At 36.5% G+C, this 22,004-nt stretch overlaps 1 protein-coding gene across 2 annotated transcripts; it reads left to right on the top strand.

Annotated features, from left to right (window-relative positions):
* The first annotated feature begins 2,880 nt into the window (after positions 1 to 2,880).
* Positions 2,881 to 22,003, top strand: RBL1_1 (Retinoblastoma-like protein 1). 2 transcript variants are annotated; one of them, XM_051216831.1, is made up of 12 exons: positions 2,881 to 3,101; positions 3,317 to 3,476; positions 3,508 to 3,674; positions 3,706 to 3,874; positions 5,240 to 5,601; positions 7,315 to 7,561; positions 8,726 to 8,862; positions 10,726 to 11,241; positions 16,780 to 16,965; positions 18,550 to 19,341; positions 20,391 to 20,782; positions 21,497 to 22,003. In XM_051216831.1, exons 2-12 carry the CDS (start codon positions 3,362 to 3,364, stop codon positions 21,822 to 21,824), a joined length of 3,411 nt encoding a protein of 1,136 aa, XP_051065448.1. In that variant the 5' UTR covers positions 2,881 to 3,101; positions 3,317 to 3,361; the 3' UTR covers positions 21,825 to 22,003. The 2 variants fall into 2 exon arrangements, with proteins under 2 accessions (XP_051065448.1, XP_051065447.1); XM_051216830.1 differs by having other exon boundaries at positions 2,881 to 3,255; positions 5,240 to 11,241.
* The last annotated feature ends 1 nt before the right edge of the window (position 22,004 follows it).

Here is a 22,004-nt window from a genome sequence, read left to right as displayed (position 1 = left end):
CTGCGATGGAAAAGTTAGATATTCATTCAACTTCTGAGGCTCTTGAGGATTATTTTGAAAGGTTAGAAATCTGGGTTATGACCAAGGAAGATGATGAGGATGTTAATATTGTGGCACATTTCCTCACATTCATTGGAAAAGAAGCATACAGCTTATTAGGAATTCTGGCTATGCCGGAAAAGCCTATCTCGCTTCCTTATACAACTCTCAAGGAACTGCTGCTAGACTATGTTAATTATACAAATTTCGAATGCGGTAAAGGAGGGAGATCTCGTAAAATGACTCATGAGGATATAAAAAATTCCACTACATTACTACGTCATCCCGACCCAGTGCATACTCAAGGTTATGCAGATAATTCATTGAGGAGTTGCAATGCATTTCACGAAGATGGGTACAAATTTAGTCAGTGTTTGTCCTGTGGCAAGTTCCAATCTTTTAATTCATGTAAATTTCGTAATTCTAAGTGCTTTAAATGTGGTGATACTGGACATATTCAGTCAGTTTGTAATACTAATGTTCATCTTATTGCAACTAATATTATGTCTTGTAATTCTGATTCTATTAAGTCCAGTGTTCCCAATGATCATTTATCTTTATCAACGATTTTAAAAGACAGTGTAGAGTCATGTGGCAGTTCAGAGTTAAATGAAACTCATAATCCATATGAGACAACAGTTTCTAATCAATCGACTTATCAGATTCCTCATGTTATTGTACCAGATATGGTTTTTCCTAATGATACACTTATTTCTGACAAATTTCCTTGCACATCTGAGGAAGATATGTTGAATGAACCTAGTCATGATCGAAAACCTGATGTAGTTTTGATAGATGCTGACTTTTCTAATGATCCATTACTGTGCAATGGCATCCTTAATAAATTTCATGAAAATATTTCAGAAGAGTCAAATCCTGATGTCATATCATATAATACCTATCCTCACAATGCAATTGCTCTTTGTGAAAAACTTGTTCAATGCAAAGCACGAGTACTAAATGACCTCGATTTTCATTACAGTTCGGATGATTTCATATCAAATGCTGTTTATCCTTGTCACAAAAACACTTCTAATGTTTACTCTAGTCAATGTGATAAATATGTTTTAAATGAAGCCACATTATTCATAACTTGGGGATATAAAGATTCAACATTATTTCGTGGGGGAGGATAGTGTTGAAAAATCTATGGTTCGAATTCTAGATATTAATGATTCCGGTACAAAACCGACATGCTGATTGTATACAATTCCAGGTGAGTCTGTTCCGATTTCGTCTGTTAATTCCAATACTAATGAGCACATTCTAGATACTACAAAGATTTTATCCAATACAATGTCGGACAGACTCAGGATGAACTTAACGAGAAGACGTAAAACCGATTACAAACACTTATACTTCTATTTAAGCTGTGGCGGATGTGGTGTTTGAATTAACTAATGATTCTTTTGTACTTGTTGAATGCTTGATTTCGAATTCTAAATACAATACATTCGTTTGTGCTTGTGTCTTACTTTTTAATTCAGTTGCGTTATTTCTGGGATTCTTAGTTCTTACTAGAATTCAAATAATTCGAAATATTATAGAAGTGTAGCCAAAGAGCGGCAAATTAGTGTGTAATTAGAGACCAAGTAAAGCAACGTCACTACCATCATAGGATAATAAAATACAAATAACATAATAAGAAACACGAATATGAGTGAATCTCAACGCTTTTATCGTGCATCAAATAATAATCAGGATGGATGAGTGAGACGGGAAACTTTGTAATCCGTTCACAACCATCCTTGTTTTTACATGTTGAACTATCTGGAAAAAATCATTTTTGACCTTGTGATGAACCTGTTTGAGAGTTTGGTCAAGATGAGATAAAATGCAAATCAAGGAATAATATACGAAGCAAATTTTAGTGCGCAGGAGTGCAAGTGTGTAGACTGAAAGGGTCGTAAAAATAACACTCATAATAAAGTTACACATCGAATGAAAAAATGGAAACATATAGCAACTCTCCTGCAATCAGCCTCGATTATAGTTACATTTTGTTAAACCCTTTTCTCAAATTACTCAACAAACAATGTTATTCGAACAATAATAACTCATTTATTTCTTTGCACTAATATTACCACTATCTCGTCCGTATAAACGTATACGCTTGATCATATGACAGCCAGCGCACCTATCTCTCTCTAGCTAAAATGTTGATAGCTTAAATATAGCCCGATCAGTCATTCTCTTCTCCATATACATATGCACTAGAATCCTATTATTTGGCTTTACTTCGCCTTGCTATGCCCTTATTTGATTTGACTATAAATTCGCCTCTGTATTTGCTCGCATACACACACTCACCTCTCTGCTTCCAATTCGCTCGAGGTGCCTGTGGCATTGTGATCTGTGCTATCCGCCTTCTGATTTAAAACACCGTTATAATTTATATAATAACAGTTGTCAAGGTGATTGATTAACGAAACTAAGCCACTACAAACAACAGTCATGCAGTGTATGGTACTTGGAAGTTACTCTTTGGATAACCACTACAAATGGAGATGAATAAATTCTTAAATATGTTATTGCACCTCTGGTACCGACGGCATAAAACAAGAAAAGCTAGCCCAATGATTTTTTATTGGTTCCGACGGGTAACTCCACATAGTGTAGGGTCACATAAAGGAACATAACAACACTGTTTACTTTCTTAATCACTGAGAACGATGTAAGTATTATTGATTTAGATGTCAAAAGTAACAGAAATATCAGTTAATTACCGAAGAAGCTCATTCACAATTTAACACATCCTTGAATACGCAAGACAGTATAGCATTTCAAATTACCAAACATTTTAAAGTCGTTATCTATACCTTGATTCCTACCTGAATGTATCGGTGACATCCATCTACCAGATACGGAAGCCGATTAAACGAAAGCTTATAATCCGTTCAAACTATCCTCTATAAGCAAAAAGTAAAATTCAAGAAAAAAGTTTTAAATCTCTTAGACTACGAAGTTTGAATTTTTGTTATAACCCATCAGCTGTATTTGCGCGAGCGGCATTTTGAGTAGATTTAGTAGTATTAGGAGTCATTACATATGAGGTTACTAACGTGAGTCTGTTTTTCTTATTGCAGGGCAGCAAATGTAATGGAAGCCATATTTAAGCTGACCCTGCAGAACGATAGATAATTCTATTTTGTAATAGATTTTCTCTTTTTTGTACCCGATCCAAATCTTTGAATTTTCGAAATATATGTTGTACTAGTACGTCGCGTTCTTATTACAGAGTCATTTAACGATCTTGACTGTTGTGTTGTTGTTCCAGACCGTTTCCGCTTCCAAGTAGACGCTAATAATACGCGCTGCAGTGATGCATAATTTAGATTTCGACTACGAAGAGCCGGTTGAAAAACGTTTTGAAGACCTCTGTCAAGATTTATGTATAGATGGATCTGTTAGAGAGGAAGCTTGGGAAAAGTACAAAGGTAACTAGATAAATTGTTTTGATTTAACAAGATGTTTGGGCGAATTATTCGATTGATGGTGATCAAATCCAGTGGCTTGTTTGTTCTCTCTATGAATGTTGTCGCCGTTGTCTATCAGACGGAATTTCTGGACATGTCGATAACGCCTATATATCTCTGTCACGATTGTTATCTGCAGCCAAAATGAGTATGGTTCAGGTATGTTCCTCTTACTAATTAATCTGTACAGTTTTTTCATCGTATTAGGAAATGGGCTGACATGACTGATATGCTGGATGATATGAGAGATCGCATCGAGCTCATTGAACGTCAGTTCTCCGTTTCATCGGTGATATTTCGTAATTTCGGTCGATCGTTTGGGGTATTATTTTCTGACACAGATTATGAGACCAGTCAAAGTAAGTTGTCTTTCACCTAGATTCGCACTTCGTTTGTATAACTTAAAATGTCCTCATATATTAAAAACCTGTGGTTCGTTTTTTGGCTACATGTTGGGAGAAAACTTAAGAAATTAATCCAACGAAATCATACTGATATCTTCAGAATACTCGTAACGGGTTGAAACACCTACCTAAACCTGATAATTGATTTGGAAATCTTGTATAAACCGTCCAGCAAATTCATAGACTGATTCCACATCTTAGTTTTCCCCCAACTTACGTTTACGGCATCTAACGTCATTTGTCGAGGTTGCGAATGGTTAGGCGTCAATAGCGCATGTTCTAACCACTTCAGCCGATAAATATTCACGGTTTTATCAACTGGCTTACTGTCTTCCTTGAGTCCCCTGTATTCAACCTTTGCACTACTCATTCAGCTATATATATGTATATATATAATACTTTTATCTTCATACAGTCATTTCAAAGACTTCCTTTGAAAAGGTTTGCACATTAAATGCTTCTAATAAACAATCTGTGACCTTATAAATTGGTTCTACGTCTTAATCTGACTATGTTGCTCTTGGGCCACGTAATTGTACTTCATCTTTCAAATAATACGGTTATTTGATAAAAGTAACACTAAGTAAACCATGACTTAGTCACCTCGTCACAAGTTTACAATCTCTCTCGTCTTACTTCTAGTATTGTACGCTCAACGATTCCACTTTGCACACCTATTTGCAAAACAGATCATATCAGAGCAGAGTTTAAGCATCCGCAAAATTTAGCGTCCTTAAGTCCCCTCAGCACAACCGAAATTTCATCTAAATCTTCACCATCGTCTAGTGGGACTTGATCATCTGTTTTCTCGACTAATCACAAGATTCATAACATAGGCACGAGTGAAGTTGGAGCTAAAGTTATCATCCTGATCATCATGTTTATGTTATTTAGAAGTATTAACGACGAGCATCCTCGTCAAACATCTACTTATCACTTCAAATATTTTACTTCTCTAAATTGACTTATCAGTAAATCATTTAATTTATTGTTCAAATGTTGGGAATTTCTGTACAGTAGGCGATGTAGTTCTATTTCGTAGACTTAAATCACTTTATTGTGCTGCGTTTTATATATTACTTTCTTTTTTCATGATCTCGACTTGTTTCTCTCTATCGTTTCCCTTGTTAATATCGCCGTCTCTTTACAAATTTCTCTTTCTATTGATTTGTCACTACGTTGTTTGTGTTATATACCAACTTTAACTAATGCACCCATCAGTATGCATTATGGAGAACTCATTTAATGGCCTTGAATGTTTAAGTTGTATATGAACAATTATTTACTTGTGTCGATTCTTTTCTGTTTTTATCATTTCAGTGCGCCCAACGGGTTCTGACTTATTCAGGTTTACATGGCTGCTATTCATCAAGTCTCGAGCAAGTTTTCCAGCAGTTACCGATGATTTAGTCAATTCCTATCACTTACTAGCCTGCTGTTTGGACTGGACTCTTGGTGCAGTTATGCTTTCCAGAAGACGAGATTTGATCAATATGGAGCAAAATGGTTTGCCTAGGGATTTTTTAACTTCAGTTGCTCAAAACAAAACTTGGTGTCCACCTCATGATGAGCCAACTTGTATGCTACGTCCAATATGCGAAGATAATGATGTTAATTATGTTGAGTGTAAAACTGTGAAAGAACACTTTTTTCGACCATTTATGCTAAGGTTGATTGAAAAGGTTAGTATTATTTATCTCAGAAGTTATGCTTTAGTGCATACCTATTTCAGAGAATCAATTTTGAGTACAGTTAAATATTTAAGCGATTGCAAATGTATTTAGCTCAGGCTGGACTTGCCGTGTGATATAATATTTCAAAGATAAAAGCATTTTCAGTTATTAATACATCATATAGCTTGATGTGCAAAAATAACAGTCGCCTAATTGTATTGAATAATATAAATACTTTTGTTATATGTTATATTACTAAAAGATTTTGGACTTATGTAGTTTACTAAGTATATCGTGAATGTACATCGAGTATGGATTTTGAAATTTACAACTCTGAAGGTTATATTCAGTGGTTTTCTATTCTTTGAGCGAAAGTCATAAATTTTGATGCTATTCTAAATAATTCATAAAATTAAACTTACAGTTGTGCATTGCAAATTTTCTGATAGTAAACTAGGCAAAATTTGATTTTAAAATGCTATTTTTCATTTGAGAAGTATTATGTCCTATGTATACCCAGCCATCGCCTACCTCGATGGCCAAACCATATGGACAAGTGTAGACTATCTAGTTAGGCCCCAAAATGCCCTGGTACGGTCGAGGGTAAGGAGAGTTCGCTCTCTCTTGAAGTGCTCTCGTAAGTTCACGAGTATACAGTCACTGCCAGAAAAGTCCTACTCACTGCTTTCTCGTGGTAAGGGTGTTGTTTACGAAATTGAGAGGATGAAAACCGAAAGTCCAGCGCCTCAACCAGGTTGGTGGTCACTGGCTACCATGAGACTGCTCCACTGCCTTGTGGATTAGACCTTTATATCAAAGGCTCCGGGTGTGATCCCGCTAAGAAGACCACCTGCTTCGGTTTGGGCGCCCAAGTAGTGTCCCAGCCCTCACACAAATCGCATGATTTATATGGCGCATATCTATTTGGTGCCATTTTATGCCAATGTTTGTATGTTTAAATGAATAGGTGTGTTGGAGTCCATAAAATAATAGCAACCAGTGTTTGGAGACGTTGAATGGGGGACAGATGCATACACTCTATATCGTCCCTTAGATTTTGTGCTTTGAAACTCTTATACTTTTTATCCCACTAGTTCATTCCCGAACCATGCTGTCGATGACTAATGTTTCTACTTCCATTAATACTCTGGCATTTGTCTTGACAATTTCATCTCACTCTGCTGATAGTGTGTCAAGTCAAACTGCCCCACTTCCTACTTTGCCCATGATTAACCGACTGGCTGATTCATTGTAAGGAAACGAAAAATATATGGTAGCTTTTGATGGGCTTTGCTAAAGAAAGTTAAATACAAAAATAAATGGTATTTTCAAGAAAAAATTCCTACATACTATGTTATACGGAATATTCACTTCCTAATTATAAGTGGATTGTCATTACTTTCACGTACGTTGATCACATAATGATTCGAGAACGTCAATTGGAATTGTTTGAACGGTGCATATTTGTAAATTGTTAGACTCTCTATAGTTTGTTTGATAATTGTCATTTCCATGGAACAGTTTATATAGGTCCTATATTCTGAGCGCAAATTGTTTACTTGTTTCATTTTTTTAAAGATCCAAGTAGCCTCTCACTTGAGTGAAAATATCTAATCTGCCATTTCATTTGCGTAACGTTTTCATGTCTACTGTTTAGTCCTAGAAATATGTTTTCAAAATGTGTTGTACAATAAATGCAGGCGTTTGCGATATTTTTTTAAGGATTTGATCAAACTTCACCCTTCAGTTCTTGGGAGTTTATTAGAACAGGAAAATTTCGAAATAACAATTCAAAATTTGAACAATAACTATGAGGAATACATTATCGGTACGGGGGACTTTGATGAACGTATTTATCTGAGCCCGAATGCATCAGAAGAAATTGGATCAATCGGGGAAAGTACTGTTCAGTCTGATTTTCATCTACCTGTCGGTCTGACACCATCTGCACGCCGATATATGCTCGCAAGTTATTTATTTTTTGACTCGTTCATTCTTAGTATGCCTCTAGTTTAACATTTCAATGTTTTAATTATGTAAAGGTCTGATTTTTTTCTTTTTTTGACATAAAGGGCCAGTCCCTGTTAGTATATACGCATCCTGAGCGGATTACTTCGATGATAACGAAAATATTTGTTACTCTGACTCATAACTCCTTCTTATAACTTACATTATATCTATAGGATTTAATTTTTCACTTTGTTGTAATAGTTTTCATTCTTATGATATATTTTAATTGCCACTGAACTTGTATATTTGATCAATTTCTGACGCTTATTCGTCATAATCATAAACCAATAATTAATTTACTTTGAAGTGGTTTGGATTATCCCGTTGTTAATATTCTTGACTGAAATTTGGTTAGTCCTGATAGGTATATGAGCATTCTTTGCAGATTGCCTCAGTATAGCCATTATGACACAAGTTCCACTGCTAACAACATTCCATCTATTTTATATAACTCAATACATATTCAAATTAACGTACAACGCCCATGAAGTACTATACTGGTTGAAGTTCATGAATGTCAGAATTTGAAATTTACAAATGAAGTTAGTCATTTAACATTTTATAAGCCTATCGGCGTACTAGTTTGTTAAATTATCATTTCCTACCACAGAGGTCTTGACGTAGTCAATGCTCAATTGTGAGTATTGATTTAGCTTAATTATGTAACGTCTCATTTCAAAAGTTGATTACCTTTTTTTTACATCTGATATCATTTCTACTTCTGTTGAACAGCCTAGTATGCTTTGTATGATATTTATGGCAAGCATTTTCCAACTGAACTAAATATCCATATGATATCATATTGTTAAGTGAAAATTAGTGCAGATAAAACTAAAGATATTCATTTGATTTGCTTTTTAAAACTGGCTAGTTGATTCAAATTTATAAACATGATGTTTCATTCTAAATAGGATTGAAATAGCACTTTTACGGAAACTTGTTTAAGCATATCAATTGTAATACGGTAACGAATGCTTTCTATTTCTCAGACGTTCTGTTTTCTCTAAATTACTTAACTATTTGTTCTCATTATGCTACCTTTTATTCACGTTTACTGATTTTAATTCATAAAATAATGATTTTTAACTCGTTTTTTATATTTTTCCGTTGTGTTCTAAGGAAGTTAGTAACTCTGGTTTTGGAGGTTTCACTGAGACTACGCGGCGTGGTAATGCGAATGCTGGTGCTATCAGTCGTCTTAATGGAGGTGTCAATTTTAGCAATCCTGAAGCTCGAAGTCAAAATCTCAATCAATTACAAGTTCGTTTGGCTTATAATAATCATAAACTGAGACATTCTTGTATTTTATTTTGTCTATCAATTAGACGACAATTTTCCTGACTAGAAGTCCCCTCTGTTTTATTTTATGGCTATTATGTTTGGCTCTTGAAAGTAGAGGATAGTCTTATATTACTAGTGTCTGAAAAATTTCTCGTGTATGTTAGGATCACAGAGTGAGCGATGCTAATGGCAGATTGATTAATGATGTAGTGGGTCTCCATCTACTGCGAGGTGGTCTTGATGTTTTACTTATATCCAACCATCGCCTATCTCGAAGGATCATCTGTTGCTGTAGGAGTACGTTAGAAGAAGGTTTGGAACAGACAATCCGAGACGTGGCATCAGTCCACGAAGTTATTGATTATTGGTCTGAGCCACTCTAATAGATCCAGAAAATCTAGTTGAGGTCTACATGATTATTGTAAATAGTAGTTAGAAACTGTGTGATGTAGCTCAGAATAGTTTGTAATGCTATAGGTCACTCGAGGTGAATCTTTTGTTTCTAATCTTTTCCACTAACGCTAACATCGTTACTACTGCTACCATTGTTACATTTCACTGCTAATGGTGTATGGCAGCTTAAACCGATGTATATATATCCTAGAGTTTACATTTAGAATTTTTACAAGGGTATGTATAGTTTCACTTTCATGAACAAGAGCTCTTAAGCTCCAAAGGCGTTAAACCATAGTATTTTTTAGAAATAAAGTTGCCTTAATTACTTATCCTAATATAAATATTAGTGTTTTATAGTTCGTCAACTTCTGTTCAAATTTATTTTTTATCCATTTCTTTTCTAGAAAGTTGTATTTAGTTTGACAGTAGTCACTACTCAATAATCAGACAATTGCAAGTATCTCGGTCTTACAGGAAACCAGACGGGACTCAGATGGTATCATGTTAGCATCTTGGACTGCATATCTGAGTAGTGTGTTCGTATCTCACAATCAGCCTTCGTTTTCTTAAAGAATTACTTGCCTATCAGAGAACGGCACATTGTTCCGAATGCAAATATATAATAAAATATGGATTCAAAGACACTGATGAAGTCTCAACAAGTCATTGTACTAGTAGCTATGCAAGCACTGTTGTTCTTGTCTAAATTTGAGAAAACAATATGCATCAAGTGGTTAATGGGAAATCGGTATTAAAAAGAACTATATATAGTATTAGTTACTTATGAGTAGTATAATCAGATAATAATGCATAAACTCTTCCATAAACGGAGGGCTTTGGAAGTTAATCATTGGTCTTGTTGCAATTTTGGTAGCTCAAGCAACTGGTTAGTGGTATTGTTAACACTGCAACCCGGTGCATAAACTTGTATACTTGTTTGGACAGTTGCATAGTTTTTTGTCGAAACGTATGTAGGACTGTAAAAACATAACATAAAACAGATGACGACAGATCAACTTTTTTCCTTGCAGGTCACAAATTGCTGATCTGTATTTTCGCATGCAGTTACGAACCAATGAGGTTTATAAGCTTAAACTAATCGCACTTATCAGTGACCAGCAAACAAAACCCAGTCTTCTGTAATTTATATATAAAGCTACAAATAAAGGTGTATTATCAAATGAGTATTAATTATCTTGTCGTAATCTAAAAAGGTGCATTATGCATGCTACTTAAGTTGTCTTGTTTTTTAGGCAATTTTCAACCTGGGTCGACAATATCGACGTTTTTTTATAAAACATGCCTATGTACTATTTATATATCAATAGTGTTTGTTCGCTTATACGCATTGCACAGCAGTGGAATTTCTTGTTTCACTTTTATCAACAAAAGAAGCGTTCATGCAATCAAACAAATATTATTTTTAATAATTTTTTCTCTGTACAGATTTCGTTAAATGGTCGAAACAATGAGCCATGTGAATCTTTAGTCCATCTTATCAATGCACATTGTTCTGTATCACCACTCTCTACAATTCGTGAAAGATTAGATAATTTAGGTGAACAATTTCAACGAGCTTATGCTGGATTAAAATCAATCAGTAGTAGTGGAGTAACAATAACACCAACAGCGAATAATTTAGCAATTTCAGCTGCACAACAACGACTACAATTATGTTATCCATTATACTACATGGCTTTAGAAAATATTCTCTTAGATGAAATTCGTAGAATCGAAAAGAAACTGGTTACTACTACTCTCACTCCACTCTCCAGTTCAAATAATTCAAATAAAACACGCCGTACCCATCCTGACCTTACCACATTATTAGCACAAGATACATTTCATCGGGCTTTATTCATTTGTTGTATGGAAATAGTTATGGTGAGTTGTGATCCACCAAACCACCATTTTCCATGGATATTAGAAGCGTTAAGTCTTGATTCAGTTCAATTCTTTAAAGTAAGCATCATCAATATTTTATGTATTTTAGGAGAAACATTTTGTTTTATTAATTTTTACTATATAACTAGTTTTCTTTTTTAAAAGTTTCTTAAATAATCCAGTAGGTTATCAATTAAGTTCATTAAAAGGAACACCTTTGACAATTTTTTTCCAATCACTTGATGTGCGGTTTATCCTACTTATGTTGGCGGATATAATTAGTATGTAGCACCAGCCGGAAGCGGAATGCCTGTCAACAGAATATTTAGAGGATTGAATTGAAGAGAAAAGGAAGGAAAATAGAGAGCGATTGTAATAACAGAATTGAAAGAATCATGAAGTATGTAAAAGACAACTGAAGTAATATGTGCACATGATGTATTTAATGTATGGTTTTCATATCTTACTAATCCACTATGTGATTTTGCATTGAATAATAAACCGGTCTTCCCCACCTGAGTTCTCGTCACTACAAATGTACTACGGATACCTATTCAAACCAACCACGAAGATGATAAACAGTAAAAGCATCTAAATACAAAGTAATTAAAAAATTTACACAACGACCGCATACAATTACTTACACCTGTTACTCCTCATGGAGCAACATAGGTCGCCCACCAGCATTCTTTATCCAACTCTGTCCTGGACAATCCTTTTCATGTCTGCTTCCGATTCCCGACGCAGTGTGTTTTCTGGTCCTTCTCCTTTCCGTTTCTCTTCAGGATTCCAAGTTATGGCTTACCTCGTGATGCAGTTTGGCGATCTCCTACTGTGTGTCCTATATACTTCTAACGTCTTTTCCTAATTTCCAACTCAGCTGGTTTGTTCTCTCCTACAGTAAACTGTTCCTGATGATATCAGGTCAACAGTCATTAAGTATCTTACGTAGACAATTGTTTATAAATACTTGTACTTTTTTGATGATGGTTGTTGTAGTTCTCGGAGTTTCATCTCCGTACAGTAGAACAATCTTGACGTTCGCATTGAAGATTGTGACTTTGATATTGGTTGACAGTTGTTTTGAGTTCCACATGTTCTTCAACTGTCTGAATGCTGCCTTTACTTTACCATTCTTTGCCTTTACGTCTGCATCAGATTCTCCCTGTTTATCGATGGTTCTGCTACCCATGTACTTGAATGTTCCCGCATCTCCCAGAATTTCTCCAAGTGAGAGTGGGTTGGTGTTCCGTGTGTTTTTCCCTTGTGTATATGGAGGCTTGTTGCTACACCAGCTGTTTGACCTACATTTGTTGATTTGTATCGTTTATTTACATCTAAGCTATCCCTTGTATTCCGTGCTTCCTCTCAGATGTCGAGGTCCTCATAATCCAATCAACCACCAGAAAAAAGAGAAAGAGGTAGAGTAAGCAGCTTTGTCTGACTCCGGTCCTCACTTGGAATGCATCTTTCAACTGTCCTCCGTGCACTTTATAGAGCAAGGAAAAACAATAGCAAAGCATTCGTGTTCGATAATTATTTAGATTTATGATAAGATTGTCCTATAAAAAAATATAGTTGTTGGTGATGAAACCTTATTACAAAAGCTGATTGGGCAATAATATAAACTTTCAGATAGGAATGTTAGATGGTATATTAGAGAATAATTCAAATAACCGACAACTTTAGTGATGACTGAGGATCCTAAAACGGTGTAATTAGTGAGTCCCGACCGTTGTTGCTACCTTGACGTAGTGGTCGGGCTTGCCTATCGTGATGAAGCCACCGATGTATACTACTGGCCGTTCCTCAAGGTCCCACCATGCCAGACAGGCCGGTTGAAGAGCGGTAAGACTAAAAGCAACAAACCCAAGGTCCGAAGGTGAAGTCGTACTGCTGACTGTACAGAGGTGTGACGGCAGTAAGGTGTTTCCTTCAGACAACCAGCATGACAGCGATGCTGCTTTCCCACAAGGAAAGGTGGGGTTAGAAGAGGTCGACCCTAAAGATTCACACCCCGCCTTATCCCACGGATATCCGTCTCCGGCGGTAAGGTCTCAATAAGTACGGAGCTAACACAAAAATTACCCATAAAAAGGTCGTGTGTGACCGACCTCAAGCAGTTGTCCCTTAGGGCACTGCAGTCACGCTCCTAGGTCACTAAGACCGCCTCTAATCCAATTTCCTTTTCAGGTACCTCCAGAACAACCCTTCCACGGTGTGGGCAACCGGGAAGTGATAACCGCCCTCATACCTCTAACAGCACTCAAGACTACTTTATTCATAATCAACCTCCGTCTTCACTTCCTATTATTCCTCCTATATCGGCTTTCACCTCTAAACTTCCTTTTTCGGCTTCCCCCTCAAGTGTCACCACAGTCAACGATTCTAGTGCGCAGAACACTGTCCCAGGTCTACTGAAACCTCGCTCCAAACTACACATTAGAGCCTTCAACGTACGAACCCTATGTCAAATCGGTCAACAGGCTTCCTTGGCTAGAACCCTAGAATCTCGTACCATTGATGTATGCTGTGTCACGGAAACACGCATACAGGATCCCCGTGTGGTCATTCACTTGACCTCACCTCGGCAAAAACGGAGAGCCAGCGCGATACACCCTCCGTGTATCTGGTGACCCGACGACAAGCTCTCGTGGACTGGCAGGAGTAGGGATAGCACTAAGCATGAGGGCGGAACAAGCACTGTTAGGGTGGATTCCCGTTAACAGTCGTTTATGTGCTGTTCGGTTAATTGGCTCCGTAAGAGCTCGGAAGGATAGGGACACACGTCGTTGCCTTTTTGTCGTATCTGCCTACGCTCCCACTGACTACAGCTCAGATGAAGTGAAAGATGAATTTTACAGAAAGCTATCTGAACTTCTTCAGAAAGCTAAACGTTCAGACAGTACTCGTAGCAGGTGACTTTAATGCCCAGATAGGTAGTTTAAACCAAACAAAAAGGCATTTAGGTGGGTATTTTAGTATTCCGGCACAACGAACAGATAATGGTGATTGTCTGCTGCAACTGTGCTCAGACAATTGTTTATTTTTAGCAAACACAGATTTTAAGCATAAGGAGAGACATCGTCTAACATGGCGACCCCCTACACCAAACCAACGATGGACTCAAATAGACCATATTGCCATCAGTCATCGTTGGAGAGGGTCGGTAGAAGATTGTCGCTCATTCTGGAGTACCTGCTTGGATTCCGACCATGCCCTAATACGGGCACGCATCTGCTTGCGCCTCACTGGACGCAAAAAAGCCACAGTAAAAAGATCCATTAGAACTGAATTGAGTAGCGAAGAAACCAAAAGTAGGTTCCAGGAACAACTGAGGTCACAATTAGGTAGTTCTGAAAACGAGGTTGACCCAGATGTTGCTTGGAAAGCTATACAAACAGCTGTGGAAACAGCAGTGACATCTATCAGTGATTTAAACCACTGGGTTACAAAGAAGCAATGGATTTCCTCAAGGTCTATTGCACTGATGAATTCTCGTAAACTCATCCCATCAGGCTCTGAATACGATGAAGAGCGACAACAAATCAGATCTAGGTTAGCCGAAAGTCTAAGGAACGACCGTGAGCAGTGGTGGGCAACGAAAGCAAGAGATGGAAAAGGCGGCGGCTATAGGGAACACAAGACAACTCTACAGACTAATAAAAGAAACTGGAATTAATAAGTCAAGTGTAAGTCAGACTATTTCGGAAAAAGACGACACCCTCATCTGCTCTCAGTCCAGACGTTTAGAACGATGGGCGGAACATTTCAGAGAACAGTTCAGCTGGCCTTCAGCTACTCTACAACTACCCTCCATTCCCAGACAATGTGAATGGGACAATCACTTATCGTCCCAATATATAGGAGGGGGTTAAAATCATCCTGTGACAACCATAGAGGGATTAGTTTAACCAATATAATATCTAAAATACTAGCCTCGATAATTATCAGACGCCTAACTAAGACTCGTGGACTGCAAACACGAGAGACTCAGGCTAGCTTCAGACCTGGTCGTGGCTGCATCGACCACATATTCACCATTCGTCAGGTTCTAGAACACAGGGATACTTATCGGCGTCCGACAATGGTGGTCTTTCTTGACTTAAAAGCAGCATTTGACTCGGTAGACCGCGAGATTCTGTGGCAGTGTCTGTCATTGAAAGGCGTACCCCAGAAGTACATAAACCTTGTAAAGGCTCTTTACTCGAACACTACTAGTCGAGTCAGAGCTTATGGCGAACTGTCATCTACTTTTGCAACCTCAAGTGGTGTCCGTCAAGGCTGTCCACTTTCCCCATTTTTGTTTAACTTCATCATAGATCTACTGATGGAAATAACTTTCTCGTCGACTGAGTTCTCGGGTATTGATCTCCTACCAGGAGGTCCACTTATCGACTAAGAATACGCAGATGACAGCCCTGTTTGGTGAAGACGCTGATAGAATGCAGTCTTTTGGTAGCACTGAGCAACAATGCCAGAATGTTTGGAATGCGCTTCTCTCCCTCGAAATGCAAGTTGTTGCTTCAGGACTGGACTGCGTCAACACCTGAACTAAGGATAGGGAGTGAAGTAGTCGAACGCGTTGACAACTTCACTTATCTTGGAAGTCTGATCAGCCCTAATGATTTGGTATCGGACGAAATCTCAGCACGGATTCGAAAAGCTCGTTTGGCTTTTGCCAACTTACGTCACCTATGGCGAAGGCGAGATATCCGTCTATCAATAAAAAGACGAGTATACTGCGCGGCAGTCCGTTCTATTTTACTTTACGGCTGCGAAACATGGCCATTAAGAGTAGAAGATACTCGTAAGCTACTAGTATTTGACCACAGATGCCTTAGAAATATTGCTGGCGTCTGCGGGGATCACCAGGTAAGTAATAGTGAGGTTAGACGCCGGGTTTTAGGGAATGATGGTAAATCAGTTGATGAGGTTGTGAATCTTCATCGACTGAGATGGTTGGGCCACGTGTTACGTATGCCCGAACACCGATTACCACGACGTGCAATGCTAACCGGTGTTGGGGATGGTTGGAAGAAAGTTAGGGGCGGCCAAACCAAAACGTGTCAGCAGTGCTTAAAGTCACTAACTTGTAGTTTGAGCCATGTTGGTAGATGCAGACTACTTGGTTGGGGTCCGCGTGACTGTCGTAACCAATGGTTGGAGACTCTTGGTGACATGGCTCAGAATCGGTCACAATGGCGTCGGTGTATACACTCCCTGTCTTCCCTTAAACTATGAGATTAAAATCGCTTCATATCTTTCTTTCTACGAACCAATTTTTTCTTCTTGTACTATATCCTTATTGGAATCTTTCTTTTATATATTACCACCTCTGAATTAACTACTTTCATGAATCCGGTGTCCATCTTGTTGTGCTGATATGGTATGGCAACTTGGACCGATGCATATATGTGCCTGGTCCCACGTTGTAGCTGACTGTAATTAGTGAGTAAAATAAGTAGTATAGCTCCTTACAATCTGATTTCATGCTCTTCTGACATATCTTCAATTTTACTCGATTTTTTTCTAACAGTTTTTTTTTAAGGACACCAATTGTTACCGTTCATCTCTTATCTAACTTAACGATGAGAATGTTTTTTTCTTTAACAGGTCGTCGAAGTTTTAGTTCGTAACCTAGATTTGCCGCGTGAAATTGTTAAATATATGAATCAAGTTGTCGAATATATTCTAGATTCATATGCATGGCGTACAAACTCTTCAGTATGGTCGGTACTGAAAGCAACCGGACGAGCTCCATCTATTGAAGAAGTTATACCTCCTGAAAAACTTGATCAAGTAAGAAAAATATTCATTTGATATTACGATAAATTTATAATTATTATAAGGCAATATGTGTGTAGAACAGTGGTCTAGTAATTAAAACGTTTCACTTTCAGTTACTAAGTTTCGGGTTCAAACCTCACTCCATTTACTTCACTTTGGGCAACTGAACAGTATTATTAACACTCACACATAATTTGTGCCTTATACTATTCAATGTGTCTGTTTGTTTGACTTTCAACTTACTCCCATGAGAATCTTATTGTTTTCGTGTGTTCATTCTATGTATCCAACCGCAAAAATTATTTCATGTAATTTTACCAATACGTTTTTTCGTTTTATTTATTCTTTTTGGTCTATTTCAAAAAAATGTATAAGTAAGTTGTAAAAAGGATTTCTGGCGAGACCACCATTTATGGACGGACCAATCAGATTTACGATAACAGATCTCGGATTTTTGTCGTGAAATTCATTCATCCATTTAGCTAAATAGCATCTTGGCATTATATCTGATGTCAATTCGTGATGAAAACCCTAAATCTAATTTCTAACCCTAATTCAACTGTAAATCATAATCCTAATTCTTCATACTGGTTTATAACCCTCATTTAGCCGTAGTATGTAGGTAGACATTCTCAAGGTCTTTTTAGCGTCGCTCAAAGGTCGATCATAAATTGTAGTCTCACTGGATTTGTTTCAAGTGAAATTTATTAATACTACGTCTTCAAAAAGTTTCCTACTTCTGACTGTAGAGATGGTTTATTGTAGTGGTTCTGATCAATTCGTACTAAATTCTGCTAAACAGGGTTGATTTGCGTCCTTTTTCCCTGTTTTTGAAAATTCCAATAAGTTTAAAGCACAAATATTTATGTATATATAATTTTCATTTTCTATCCAGAAACTATAATTATTTATTATCATTACATACTATTTATTCTGTTGGATTCTTTGGAACTTTAAGTTGTGTATTATAATATTTTTCAAAGATATGCCTAGAATCACCAAACAATTTTTTTTATTAATGATTAGTTCAGACATTTAAATTACACGCGTACCAGTAAAGTAGGTGTTATAAAACTCAAACTAAATAGTTTATTCATGTTTTTTCTCTCTGTAACGTCGTTGGTTGGAACAGGAAATGAAATTATTTTATTAGTTAGGGATTAGTTCAAAGCAGTTACTGATGTAGGTTGGTTTTGTGTAAGTTGTTTTTTATTGGGGGGATATTACGTCTCCTGAGGGTGAGTATATATTTTGATTCGACTCAACTAGTCTAGTCATAATAATTCATAAAATATCTTACTACGGCTAAACATTCTCATTTAAATAACTTGAATTATACGTAGTTTTTTGGACTTTTGTGAAAGTGGCTTAGTAGTTAAAGCGCTCAATCAACACTCAACCAGCAGTAGCAGGTCACGGGTTCAAGCTTTGCCTCTCCTACTTTAATACTAGATTAGTCGAATATCATTAACCGTCGTACAATTTAGTTGTAACTCAATGCTGATTACATAAACCCGTATATGATAATTATTAATATTATTGCTCGTTGATATTTTGGTTACTTTCATATTGCTTAATTTTCTCTTTATTACATAGGGTTCTAACGATTGTTACACACGAAATACCACTACCATATCTCCTGGCCGAAAATTATTAACTTCTAATGTAATATCTACCAAAAATATAAAACTCTCACCAAATTCTTATGCTAAACAACCTCGTCTTACAGGTAGTAACAATAGTAATAATAACAGTAATAGTATTACATCTAAAGTATCAGTTAGTCGACAACAAAACATTGAATTTTCAACAAATCAACCTGGTATCTATCGGCTACTTTCATCGGGAGTTGAAGATGAATCTGCTCAAGCAGCAGCTCAACTACTTGCAAGTGGAGCTACTGATTCAGTTAATATAGATTCTGGTCTTCTTGGAACATCAGATGATGTTGGCATCAATCAGGATAATGTGAATATTGATGTGAAACCGATAACAGAGCAGTTAGTTGATGATTATATTGTTAACACCGCAGTTACTGTGACTAGTGCTACTACCACCGTTAATAGTAGTAATAATAGTACTGTTGTTACATCTCTAACGCCTGGTTCCGGCAATACAATTAATTATTTCCCTATTCGACATGATTCAATTGCCATATTTTTTCGACAAACATATCAAATGGCCAGTTTACGTTTAAGAGATTTATGCGAACGTTTAAGTCTTACTCGTGAACTTATGGCAAAAATCTGGACATGTATAGAACAAGTAATTGTGCATGAAACTGAATTGCTTAGAGATCGCTGTATAGACCAAGTTATAATGTGTTGCATTTATGGTATATGCAAACTTGTTCTCTATCGTCCGCTTACATTTGTTGATATAGTTCAGGTAAGTGGTTCAAAGTTGTTTTTTCCTAGATTTCTTGAAAATTGTTATAAGTTATCTTTTATGATGCTAATGATAAACGAATTTAATTAACGGACTACAAATGTTAAGTATGGGGTTGTAGAGATTGTTGAAATAATTAACCAACCTAGGTTAGACCATCATTGGAAGATAGTTGCACAGTGTCGTGCGTTGATTGTTGTTAGACACTAACATTGTTTGATGCCAGCTCACTGGTCTAGATGTTTAGTAAGCGTTCCCGCATGACGGATCGTGAATGTTCACTACATAAGAGTCCCCAACTAGAACGAGACGGTCGCCCAGTGCTTCCGGGTTTTTACAGGTGGTTCAACTTAGATCAGTTTATGATTCCAATTAAAGTACAGATGTTCAGAATACAAGGTTGGTAGATGAGAAACAAGTTCCGTTTTTCCATATGCATCACTATTGTAGATACTAGACAGTTTCCCGACATTAAATGGTAGGTTGGAACTCGCATCCTATATTCTCCTCCTTAAGGTTGTGGTGTGTTACATTCCCAATCTTCATGAAAAAGTGTGGCTCAAGAGGTAAAACAGAGGCTTATTATTAAAATTATTTATGAAATCACGTGTTTTCAATCTAAATTCTGTTTCGAATCTATTTCTTGGTACATAATCTTTGGTTTTCTCTTATTGCCCAGTCCCAATATCGTCTGAAAATGACATGCAAAAGAATAATCCTTTTTACGGTAGGATAGTGTTACAAACATTTAAAGAAATTTCCTTTCACATGTCTTTAGATTTTGCACCAATCGTTAAGTTAGTAGTTGATTAAGTGCAAAGCATATCAACTTCATCTGTCCTAGACCAGATCAGTAATACCACAATCATTATGTAACAAATCAAGCTCATGAAAATTTACACATAAATAATTCGCTGCATTACTAGGTTATATTATTATCGATTATTTAGATAATTGTTAGTATGAAGTTGATTCAATAGTCTTAAAGGATTGGAGGACACTGTGTAGGTATAAAATCATAATAACCAAATTTCTAATCGAATTTACAGGTGTATAGAATGCAACCTCAATCTTATCGAGATATATATCGTCGTGTACTCATCAACAGAGTTTCTTATGGTCGTGGCAATACTGAAGAACGCGGTGATTTGTCTCGATTTTACAATGTTATATTTTTACCACAAATGAAAGACTTCATTAAAAAGGCAGCATCTGTACGTTCTACATATAATGAAACAGATCCTAATTGTCGAACAGGACATCATTCATTAGGCTCTGATTCATTATCAACCGATGATAACACTGTATTGAATCAATGGACGCTTCATCCATCATTATCCCCAATGCCTATTCTCGTAAACAATTTAGCTTCAAATTCTGCCGCGGCTCTCAATTTAGGTCTTGATCCAACAACTACATCGGGAGATATAATACAAGCTAGGTAAGTGAATAAATAATGTACAACAGTAATTGCTCACATCCCACTCGTTATTTATGCATATATGTGTGTACACTGAAATAACCAGTCTTTACTAAACTAATGGTTTCAAAACAATACTAGAAGACTATGACGGCATCATAAGGAATAGATAAGATTCGAAACATTCCTATCATCGCATAAACTTTTGAACTGTTAGTGCGATATTATGTTTATCAGGCTCTAATGAAAATGTATCGAGTTTTTATATGGCGACTGTTACACTCAGTGTTTATTATTAATTTGCAATAAAAAACCACGTCTATCTTATTTGTTTATCTTATACTTTAGACTAATTGTTTTGACTAAAACTAATTTCTTAAAATTCATTCTAACAAATAAAGTTGTCCTTTGGTATGACTTGGGCGTTAAACTTTTAGCCATTAAGTCAGCAATTCGAAATCCGCTCCACCTACTTCGGTCCAAAACAACCTGGTGACCCGAAGTCAAATATTACGAATCTGTGTACCTGGTAGTGAATCAAGGCTGGAATATGAAAATGTATAAACACACGTCTTATTTATCGCATTTAAAACCAGTCAAAATGGATTCTTGTCACATTACTACAGTAAGAAATAATTTAGATTCTATAGTAACCACCTATCGTAACAACTGTCTACACCTATTCATAAAATTATCATAAATTCGTGCTAACTAGTTTTTTATCTTGAATTTTAGACGTTTAGCCAGTAATCGTAATATATTCATCAGTCCAGTTAAACAACAAGTAAACCTATCTCCCAAAAAAGTCATTTTTACAGTCGGCCGAAGTACTGGTAAAGATTTACAAGATGTTAATCTAATGATAAGCTCTGCTGAACGTCGTGCATCAATGGCCAATTTAACAATGGGCTTAAAACGTCCAGCAGGTGGTGGCAGTACAACGACTACATATGTTGCTAATTCATCTCCATTCACAGTCACTTCTGGAACAAGTTCATCACGTACAGTTACATTAGTTGGACCAAGTGGATTCACTACAAAACGAATAGATTTTGATATGTGAACATTAACTCAATCGACATTGTATTATTATTATTGCTGCTATTTTATACCTGCATTTTTTCTTTGAAAAAAAAACAACAAAAGAATTGGACATTCACTAATTCATTGTTTTTCTAATTATCTTTGTGTTATTATCTGTGAATAAACAATATCTATATAAATTATACCAAGAATTTTCAAC

This window comes from Schistosoma haematobium, chromosome 6, assembly GCF_000699445.3.
Source record: "Schistosoma haematobium chromosome 6, whole genome shotgun sequence".
NCBI lineage: Eukaryota > Metazoa > Platyhelminthes > Trematoda > Strigeidida > Schistosomatidae > Schistosoma > Schistosoma haematobium.
Note: the sequence above shows the minus strand (reverse complement) of the source record. Positions and strands in the feature narration are given on the sequence as shown.